General features: G+C 42.8%; 1 protein-coding gene and 1 long non-coding RNA gene across 3 annotated transcripts; one reads left to right on the top strand and one right to left on the bottom strand.

The window, feature by feature from the left end:
• Positions 1–7,643: 7,643 nt before the first annotated feature.
• LOC123154900 (U-box domain-containing protein 51-like) lies at positions 7,644–9,702 on the top strand. Of its 2 annotated transcripts, XM_044573512.1 has the most exons (3): positions 7,644–7,930; positions 9,209–9,399; positions 9,514–9,702. In XM_044573512.1, exons 1-3 carry the CDS (start codon positions 7,884–7,886, stop codon positions 9,675–9,677), a joined length of 402 nt encoding a protein of 133 aa, XP_044429447.1. In that variant the 5' UTR covers positions 7,644–7,883; the 3' UTR covers positions 9,678–9,702. The 2 variants fall into 2 exon arrangements, with proteins under 2 accessions (XP_044429447.1, XP_044429448.1); XM_044573513.1 differs by having other exon boundaries at positions 9,209–9,702.
• LOC123154901 (uncharacterized) lies at positions 8,296–9,347 on the bottom strand. Its single transcript, XR_006477113.1, has 3 exons — positions 9,190–9,347; positions 8,681–8,809; positions 8,296–8,584 (listed from the first exon to the last, which is right to left on the bottom strand). It is a non-coding gene; the product is annotated as an uncharacterized lncRNA (long non-coding RNA).
• Positions 9,703–11,023: the final 1,321 nt, after the last annotated feature.

Raw genomic sequence — 11,023 nt, forward strand, 5'->3', positions numbered from 1 at the left:
ATTGTCAACTTGTTTGCAATTTTGCCGATGATGTTGTAGTTGATCCGTGCATGCTATGCTATTGTTCTTGCCATGTCTAGCTTGCATTTTGTGTCTTCTTAATGGGTGTATGCTTAGCTTGTCATGACTTGCTCTGTAGTGAGTGCATCGAGCTCGTAAACATGCCTACTTGAGTTATGTTCCAGCATGTGTCAGTTTTCACTAAATTATGTTTTTGCCATGTTCACATGCTTGCAATTGTATTTTCTGATCCCTTTTGGCTATGGTGTCGAACCTCGGGAACCGTGTTCCCAGATCCAGATCCAAATTTTAGGGTTGACCCCATTTTTTCCCTAAGTCTATAATTTTTTTGCTCATGTTCATAGCCTCGTAACTTCGCATCCGTCGCTCCGTTTTGATATATAGCATATCAAAATGTTCATCTCAGAGAGTACATCATTTCATTCCATTGCATCATTTTCATTTGAGTTCATCTTGATGCCCTAAATGCTGTTAGAAGAGGGCTACTTGAGATATTTGTCAGATCTGCTGCTCCATTTAGCTTTTTGTCATTTTGGCCATGATTATTGTGTGGATGCTATGCCTATGAGTTCTACATATGTTTTGTTAAGGGTTTTGTCATCTTTCTAGAGGTGCAACCCATGTATTTTTGTGATGTTTGTGGTGACTAGCAAAAGGTTGAAAAGTGGTGCTCTTGGTAATCCTGATTTCAGGGACTTAGCATTTCCACGAAGTACTTGAGCTGTTTATCTCATATTGCCATATGTTCATGCTGTTTCCTAGTGGTTCGTGCCTCTTTTGAGGATGATCAGTAAGGATGTTTTATTAATCTTGTAGTTATCTATCCATCCATGTCTTTGTTTGCAATTATGGAGCAACCTAGCTTGAGTCAATCGAGCTCTACTTTTGCTACTTTGTGAATCTGGGTAGATTGTCAACTTATTTGCAATTTTGCCGATGATGTTGTAGTTGATGTGTGCATGCTATGCTATTGTTCTTGACATGTCTAGCTTGCATTTTGTGTCTTCTTAATGGGTGTATGCTTAGCTTGTCATGACTTGCTCTGTAGTGAGAGCATCGAGCTCGTAAACATGCCTACTTGAGTTATGTTTCAGCATGTGCCAGTTTTCACTAAATCTGAGAACTGATTATATTTTTGCCATGTTCACATGCTTGCAATTGTATTTTCTGATCCCTTTTGGCTACGGCGTTGAACCTCAGGAACCGTGTTCCCAGATCCAGATCCAAATTTGAGGGTTGACCCCGTTTTTTTTCCCTGTCCCTAACTTTTCTTCTCATGTTCATAGCCTCGTAACTCTGCATCCGTAGTTCCGTTTTGGGCATATAGCATATCAAAATGTTCATCTCAAAGAGTACATCATTTCATTCCATTTGCACGATTTTCATTTGAGTTCATCTTGATGCCTGAAATGCTGTTAGAAGAGGGGTACTTGAGATATTTGTCAGATCTGCTGCTCCATTTAGCTTTTTGTCATTTTTGCCATGATTATTGTGTGCATGCTATGCCCATGAGTTCTACATATGTTTTGGTAAGGGTTTTGTCATCTTTCCAGAGGTGAAACCCATGTATTTTTGTGATGTCTGTGGTGACTAGCACAAGCTTGCAAAGTGGTGCTCTTCGTAATCCTGATTTCAGGGACTTAGCATTTGCACTAAGTCCTTGAGCTGTTTATCTCATATTGCCATATGTTCATGTTGTTTCCTAGTGATATGTGCCTCTTTTGAGGATGATCAGTAAGGATGTTTTGTTAATCTTGTAGTGATCTATCCATCCATGTCTTTGTTTGCAATTATGGAGCACCCTAGCTTGAGTCAATCGAGTTCTACGTTTGCTACTTTGTGAATCTGGGCAGATTGTCAACTTGTTTGCAATTTTACCGATGATGTTGTAGTTGATCCGTGCATGCTATGCTATTGTTCTTGCCATGTCTAGCTTGCATTTTGTGTCTTCTTAATGGGTGTATGCTTAGCTTGTCATGACTTGCTCTGTAGTGAGTGCATCGAGCTCGTAAACATGCCTACTTGAGTTATGTTCCAGCATGTGTCAGTTTTCACTAAATTATGTTTTTGCCATGTTCACATGCTTGCAATTGTATTTTCTGATCCCTTTTGGCTATGGTGTCGAACCTCGGGAACCGTGTTCCCAGATCCAGATCCAAATTTTAGGGTTGACCCCATTTTTTCCCTAAGTCTATAATTTTTTTGCTCATGTTCATAGCCTCGTAACTTCGCATCCGTCGCTCCGTTTTGATATATAGCATATCAAAATGTTCATCTCAGAGAGTACATCATTTCATTCCATTGCATCATTTTCATTTGAGTTCATCTTGATGCCCTAAATGCTGTTAGAAGAGGGCTACTTGAGATATTTGTCAGATCTGCTGCTCCATTTAGCTTTTTGTCATTTTGGCCATGATTATTGTGTGCATGCTATGCCTATGAGTTCTACATATGTTTTGTTAAGGGTTTTGTCATCTTTCTAGAGGTGCAACCCATGTATTTTTGTGATGTTTGTGGTGACTAGCAAAAGGTTGAAAAGTGGTGCTCTTGGTAATCCTGATTTCAGGGACTTAGCATTTCCACGAAGTACTTGAGCTGTTTATCTCATATTGCCATATGTTCATGTTGTTTCCTAGTGGTTCGTGCCTCTTTTGAGGATGATCAGTAAGGATGTTTTATTAATCTTGTAGTTATCTATCCATCCATGTCTTTGTTTGCAATTATGGAGCAACCTAGCTTGAGTCAATCGAGCTCTACTTTTGCTACTTTGTGAATCTGGGTAGATTGTCAACTTATTTGCAATTTTGCCGATGATGTTGTAGTTGATGTGTGCATGCTATGCTATTGTTCTTGACATGTCTAGCTTGCATTTTGTGTCTTCTTAATGGGTGTATGCTTAGCTTGTCATGACTTGCTCTGTAGTGAGAGCATCGAGCTCGTAAACATGCCTACTTGAGTTATGTTTCAGCATGTGCCAGTTTTCACTAAATCTGAGAACTGATTATATTTTTGCCATGTTCACATGCTTGCAATTGTATTTTCTGATCCCTTTTGGCTACGGCGTTGAACCTCAGGAACCGTGTTCCCAGATCCAGATCCAAATTTGAGGGTTGACCCCGTTTTTTTCCCTGTCCCTAATTTTTCTTCTCATGTTCATAGCCTCGTAACTCTGCATCCGTAGTTTCGTTTTGGGCATATAGCATATCAAAATGTTCATCTCAAAGAGTACATCATTTCATTCCATTGCACGATTTTCATTTGAGTTCATCTTGATGCCTGAAATGCTGTTAGAAGAGGGGTACTTGAGATATTTGTCAGATCTGCTGCTCCATTTAGCTTTTTGTCATTTTTGCCATGATTATTGTGTGCATGCTATGCCCATGAGTTCTACATATGTTTTGGTAAGGGTTTTGTCATCTTTCCAGAGGTGAAACCCATGTATTTTTGTGATGTCTGTGGTGACTAGCACAAGCTTGCAAAGTGGTGCTCTTCGTAATCTTGATTTCAGGGACTTAGCATTTGCACTAAGTCCTTGAGCTGTTTATCTCATATTGCCATATCTTCATGTTGTTTCCTAGTGATCCCTGCCTCTTTTGAGGATGATCAGTAAGGATGTTTTGTTAATCTTGTAGTGCTCTATCCGTCAATGTCTTTGTTTGCAATTATGAAGCACCCTAGCTTGAGCCAATCGAGCTCTACTTTTGCTACTTTGTGAATCTGGGCAGATTGTCAACTTGTTTGCAATATTGCCGATGATGTTGTAGTTGATCCGTGCATGCTATGCTATTGTTCTTGACATGTCTAGCTTGCATTTTGTGTCTTCTTAATGGGTGTATGCTTAGCTTGTCATGACTTGCTCTGTAGTGAGAGCATCGAGCTCGTAAACATGCCTACTTGAGTTATGTTTCAGCATGTGCCAGTTTTCACTAAACTAGATGACCCGTTGCGCCAATGGCGCAAAGGCAATGTGTAAGTTACTTATTGTGAGAGAATGCATTAACATTTTTGTTGCTTGAAAAAAATAGCTCATATACTATATGTAGTGAGCAGATAAGATTGGAAACCATGCACAAAAGAATAGCTTATATACTATATGCAGTGAGCTCATATACTATTTTCACCATAGAAGCAGCAAGGGAAGACTAAAGTTTATATTTAGCTTGCTCGGAGTTCTTCGAAAGGGGAAAGATCTTGGTCTCATTGATATGAAACAAAAGGTGGCTGTTTTAGTAACCATTGAAGCATGCTGGCCAGGATACATTGACCAAAGTCTATCAGAAACTATCTCTGGTTGCTTCGAGACGTTGCTCCAAACTATAGGAGGTCCGATGTAGGTCGAAAAGATAAATATCTTTCTTAATTATCTCACATCACACTTGTTTATGTGAATAAAAACTCTTAGAGAATATAGACCCTCAAAAAGGAAAAAAAACTCCTTGGGAATGGATGGTTGGGAGCGCTCGGACATGTGTTTTCGTTCGGTCGCTTGCTGTTCGGGGAGAGTAAACTTTAGGTGGCTAGGGCAAACTCTCTCCTCGAAACTTCACCGGCGAGCCCGTGGATTCACCTTCCCTTTTCTACCGCTCCGTCGATCGATGATGGGGATGGGAATCTCGATGCCTTCAATTCGGTTAGTAGTTTAGGTCAGGTTTTTTAGTCCTCACAGGTCGACACTCGAGTGGATAATGGCACTACTTCTTCGAGTTTGTCTTTCAGTCCATTTAAACATAGCTGATGAAGTTCTGGCGTAGATTCCTGTCGTCTCCTTGGGGTGATAAGGTTAGGGTTTCTCGTCATTTGACGGGATTTGATGTCAGATGCTTCAGATCTAGGCAAGGGTTCAACAATAACGATTGCGGCTCCACGTATTGAACAAGGGGCACATGCATGAAGACTTCCTGGCTAGCGTCCGCGACAGTAGTGGCTATGCGAGATGGTCTTGGAATCTCAATGTAATTTTTATATGTTTGATATGCTTTGTATTTTCAATGAACACTGATAATAGATATGGATCATTTTTGAAAATAATAATTGAGTGGTAAGATTTTGACCGGTCGTCACACTTGTTTATGTGAATAAAACCTATTCCCGCCGTCCCATAATGTAAGACGTTTTTTAACACTGATGTAATGTCAAAAAGTATTTTATATTATGGGGCGGAGAGAGTACCTGAGAATAATAGACCCTTTAGAAAGAAAAGAAAAACTCTTTGGGAGTAGAGTTTTTTTTCTCCCCTTGGAATAGATGGCTGGCACCTGCGAGCGCTCAGATATGCATTTTCCAGGTGAGCCACAACATTCACGGGTGCAAGCGGCAGTTCACGGGTGGGCAGGTATGGTGCAAGAGGCAGTGGGACACAACGTTCACGAGTGGACAGGTGCAAGCGTTGTGGGACACAATGGTTCAGCGGGAGCAGGCGGTAGTCTCCCACCGGATAAGCCACCATGCACGCGTGTCTGGTGTGTGTGGGTTTGGTTTGTTCTTGCCTTGCGTGTTCATCTACTGATTGACCAACTGATTATAGAGAAGCAAAAGTCTAAATCGCCATTGTCGGCAATTAGTTTCCTTTCTTTTTTCGGTGTAGGAGGGAATGAAAGGACAAAACCGATAAACCAGAAACAGATTACAATGACCAAATTATTAATCTTGAGACCAATAGGGAAGAACCTTTGGGATGCCGGATTTCCCATATCACATTTATTCAGCTACAAAATCTATTAACCTAAGATGAACATACGTTAGTGGCAGCATAACCTCTAAACTAAATAAGAACTTGACTATGAACAAAGCAAAAATGGTGATAATCTCCCAAAAGTTCAATCTAATGCACTCAAATGGGTGAGCCTATGGAGAAAATAGGTCCGGCCATGCTGCTGTTATATAGGCACGGGCCATAGAACTAAGGGCATCTCCAACGCGGACCCTCAAACCGCTCGTGTATGTTTGGACCACGCGGTCCGAACGTGGTGTGTCGTCCAGCACTATCTTGTATCGGTCTGTTGAGCGGTCCGGACCACGTTTTCCCCGTAAATCATAACCAAATGTGGGGGTTTTACGGGATTCCCGACACAGACACGTCTGACCCTTACACCCATGGCCCATCCAAAAGGAAGGCGGAGCCCACATATTTGTACCTGCCCACCTTGTTTCCACGACAAAATCCCCACTCTCTTTTGCCGCTCTCCACCCAATTCCCGCCCTTTTCTCCCACTCTCTTCCTCCCTCCCGCCGATGACGCATGGAACGGGACGAGAGGATGTCAGAGTTGGAGGTGGCAGAGGTGCAGGAGGATCCCAGCATCACCCTCGCTTGGAAGATCATCTCGGCGATGCAGCAAAATCATCGCGTCAAAGCGAAGGACGCAAAGGAGGAGAAGCTCAAGCTAAAAGCCGATAGAGGGGCGTGCTGATGGCTTCCATGGCGGTGGGCTTGCTTATCGTGGACATGGTGAAGGTTGCAGCAAGGGCCGCGGAGCTCCGATGGTGTCGCCCGCCGTCCAGACGTCGCCATGTACAATGTCACGACACCTTGAGTGTGAGCGTGGAGGCTCGGATTACTGGTCCAACAGGGCTGAATTTCTTGCGTGGACTGTCGGACTGATATCTTTTGTGATCGGGCATGTAAATTTTTTAAACATACTTGCCTCTTTTTGGTTGTCATCCGGCGGGCGCTATGGATTGGACTTTATTTGAATTTGAAATTGCCCTTTAGAGAAACTCCAACATGACGGCCCAAACAGGCGCGCGCTTTGTCCGCTTTTGTTCGTTTGGGTCGGCCGCCCTGTTTTTTATTTGGGTCGGCAGTGTGCCCAAGCGCTGAGCCATATTTGCTGACGTGACCGGCTCGGCGTCGTTTTTCAACAAATATACACAAATTTTGCATAGTTTGACAAGCAAACAAATATAGCATAGTTCCACAACCCAAATAAAATATATCATAGTTTCAGACGAAGGAGCTGGCCGAGGCCGCGGTGGCGACTTCATGTCGGGGTGGGGGTGGGAAACTGCGGTGGCCCGGCGGCGACGTGGGAGGCAGCGGCATGCGGGGGAGGTGTGTGGGCACGGACTGCTAGCAGGGGCACCGGAACTGGGCGGCGATGGGGTGGGACAGGCTAGGGCTTGCTGTCAATAGGGGTGGAAGAGAATGGCCACTAACTGGCGGGCCAGGGGGAACAGTAGGCGTGGGTCACGCGCGCCCGCTTCGTGTCCGCACCGACGCAAATGAGGCCCAAATTTGGGCCAGGGATGGGTCAGTAGATGGACGAAATGCGTACGCACGTCGGTTTGGGTCGGCGCGTTGGGCTGACTTTTTTGTCCCCAGCAATGACCCAAACAAACACGTGCGGATAAAATGGATCGACGTGTTAGAGTTGTTTTTGCCCGCGACATATACATGATAGTATTGGATGGCCGCTCCCAGCATCGGTGTATGTGGACTGGTTCCTACCGCGGACAGATGACGAACCAAATTTACGAAAGATGCCGTAACATACAAACCAACAAGTGGCATGACATGTGCAAACAGCTGTCCTCTTGGACCCCACCACTTAATAACACATTTCCTATATTGTCCATTTACTAAAGAATTGCTTTCCCTTGCCTTATCCGCGGCGGACGCTCCAATGTGCCATTATTCCACTGAACTGAGCTCCATGAGAGATGATTCCACAAGGTGAGGTCCGCCGTGAGGGGGCGTGGTCGTGGCCAGCAACATGAGGGAGCAGCCGCGGCCAGCGCTGCCTGACTCCGACGCGCCCAAGCCCCGGCCAAGGCCGTTCCCCTCCTGGACCGACCAGATCCCTGGGAGAAGGTGGGGAACTGCAGGGCATACGGCCGGCTGGGTGAAGCGCCGCTTCGCCCGTGATGTCGCAGGAGGGTCATGCAGCACGGCGGCCGCCGTTTCTGATAAGGTAAAAACTAACTTAGAATTTTTTGTGAGCCCGTTGCTACTATGCTAATAGCCAAGTTTGAAGGGCAGTGTGCATACTTCGCTGAGTGATTCAACACCGGAGTACTAATTAGTAGGACTAATTAGCTGCTGGGACTGCTCCAATCATCAAGCTGGTTATATTGTACAAAATACTTTTGAGTGATCGCTTAGATGCTGAAGAGTATTTTTTCAATTAAATCATGGACGATTTGAGTTCATATATTCCTGGATTTCCTCTAGTCGCAGGGTCACGCATATGCTATGCATCTGACATATGCACTTCCTTAGAATTGTTGATACGTATGTATCATGGTTAGCACCCATCGTTGGCCTACTTGGAGAACAAATTATCATTTTAACATAAGGGCATCACACAATTAGTTACAAAATCCAAATACAAAAACTATGCTAGGTCTGCAGTTTTTTTCATGCATCACCTGAGCTCACTGCACTTTCTGTGCAGTAGCAACCTGAAGCCAAAAGAACACAAAACTGTACAGACGAAAATAAAAACATGTCCACATGCCAAATAACTTTGAAAGCCTGAGTCCTACCACAACAGTTCAAACAGTCAATAGTAAGAAACGAAGTACAAAAATGGATTAGTAGGCATTTCCTCCGTATGGCGAATTGCCTGAAAAGAGAGAAGTAGGTATAATGATGTGTGTTACTTTCTTGTGCAACCACCAAAACTTCACCAAGAAAGTAAAATATATTAGGATCATCGTACCTTTATTTTCACTATAATCCTCGCCCTTCCTTCTAGACTATATGATGATGGTGCAAGCTAGCTAGCATCTTCAGATTAGTCCATCCAAAAAGAACACCAAAAGTAACTATTGGATTGATTGTATTATCCCTGAAACACCATTATCACAAATTTAGTTAGAGCTTAATAATAAATAGAAGTGCAGGGCTTGCTTGTCACACTTGACTCATAGGCCTTATCTAATCCCTTTCCAAAGCAAACCATCTATCTATTCGAAATAGGCAACAGGTAGGAAAAAATGCTATATGCCAAAGAGTCATAGTGAGAAAAGCATTTGGTAGGATTATCATTGTCTTCTCATTTAATTCCCCAGCTACTGGCCTAACACTGAAGGTTGCACTGCAACTACTTGGTTCCAAGTTCAATATGGAAATTTGCAGAAAATTTAGGCTGAACAATTTTTATAAAAAATAAAACCCAGTGCAGCATAGGATAAGAAATGCCTAGTGCAATCTTAATCATGTGGTTACCATTGTTGATTGTTTGCAGGAAGCTCAAAGGAAGCAAGACTTCAACAAAAATCTCTAAATGCATTCCAAGCTTCTGTAAGGCGTACGTCATTTCAAAGGGAAAACTGTCATTCGTGCACTCTACACCTGATGCCTGCGAAACAGCCAAGACCATATCTTCTTCAACTATTTCTTCTCCTAGCTCCGGAAGCCTTTCCACTGCGCCCTCAGGTAATACTCAAGTCTGCATTTGATTTTGGTTTCTGAAAATTGTTGATTACACCTATCAACTGAATACAAACAAAAAAAAGTGTATTAGAGTGTTACTAACTATTCTGTCTACAGCAGAGTGGGCTGACAGAAATGGAACGTCAGCTGTATTATTCCGCCAGTCATCTCTGCCATCGCAACGTGATCACACACTCGTAAATATAAACAGGTCAATCCTGAAGCTAGCCCTTCAGGCAGTGCTGGCAGCGAGATCTCTTACCATGCTGATACAACCCTGAAGACAAATTCACAATCAATCACATCAGTAGCAGCAGCAGTGGGGATTCAGTTTATAGGAGCTTCCAGGGGATAGCTTCCGAGATATCTCTGATCTACAGGCAGCAGTTTCAGAAACTGCAATAGACCTTGGGCATTCTCATGACCAGGTAGCCGTTTCACCCTGGGCAAAAACATTTCATTCTATTGGGTACAAGGTTTTTTTCTTTTAAGATGATGGAAGGGTTCATCTCTAGGCCTCAGCATCATACAATGCACACTACCAAAGCAAAATATCACTACATGAAAGCATACATGTGTTACCCAAATGAATGTGCAATTTATGATATTTTTTGGCTCAACAGGATGATCTGAAGCTTCAAATTGAGAGTATGAAGGTCAAACTATGACATGTATTCTACAGTTGTGGCTATGGACAACTTTTGGCCAGTCCGGTGTATTCTACAGTTGAGGCAATGGAGCACTTTTGACCAGTCTGATGTATTCTAAAAGTTGTGGCACTGGAGTAGTCATTATCCACAATATCAGGTATGTTGTTGTTACCATGTACAGTATCTATGTGAACATGAATCGTGAGCACTGGATAATAGTAGTAATGATATATTCCCTCAGTCCCAAAATTCTTGTCTTAGATTTGTCTAAATATGGATGTATCAAGTCACATTTTAGTATTAGATACATCCGTATCTAGACAAATCTAAGACAAGAATTTTGGGACGGAGGGAGTATATACAATGTATATTTTGTTCCAGTCTATGCTATGACATTGTGAGCCACATCTATTTTGTGCACATTTTGCTTTGTATTTGAAAAATCCCCCTCCCTCTTTGCTGCTTGTCATGCTCAGACACCGGCAGATAGGACAAATAAACCATACACAATACATGTACATATGAACTGAAATACACTGGGCATCCTAAAGCTAACATGGAAAAATAATGAAACAACCTGAAAGAATGAATGCAGCAAATGCAAAAGCATATAATAATGAACGTCTATGAAAACCTAGCTATTTTTTGGGGACAAGAATCAGTTATTTCTAGTTCCCTAATTCTGGAGCTCTGTGTGAACAAGGCGAGAGGACTAAAATATCAAAAGCTAGCTAAGGACTCATCAACAGATTTTTCTTGTGCTGGTTATATGTCTCAAACGAACAATAGACAAAGAGTGTACTTATGAACAGACGTAAGCAGACACCATATCAATAGCTAACAGCATCACACAACGACCCGATCACACATCAAGATGGATTGATGGAAATGGAAAGATAAAGTATGCTCTTGCAGTAGAACCAAGTGTAATAATGATTATAAGCACAGGTATGTACATTTGAACAAATAGAAGATTA

The sequence above is a fragment of the Triticum aestivum genome, chromosome 7A, assembly GCF_018294505.1.
Source record: "Triticum aestivum cultivar Chinese Spring chromosome 7A, IWGSC CS RefSeq v2.1, whole genome shotgun sequence".
NCBI lineage: Eukaryota > Viridiplantae > Streptophyta > Magnoliopsida > Poales > Poaceae > Triticum > Triticum aestivum.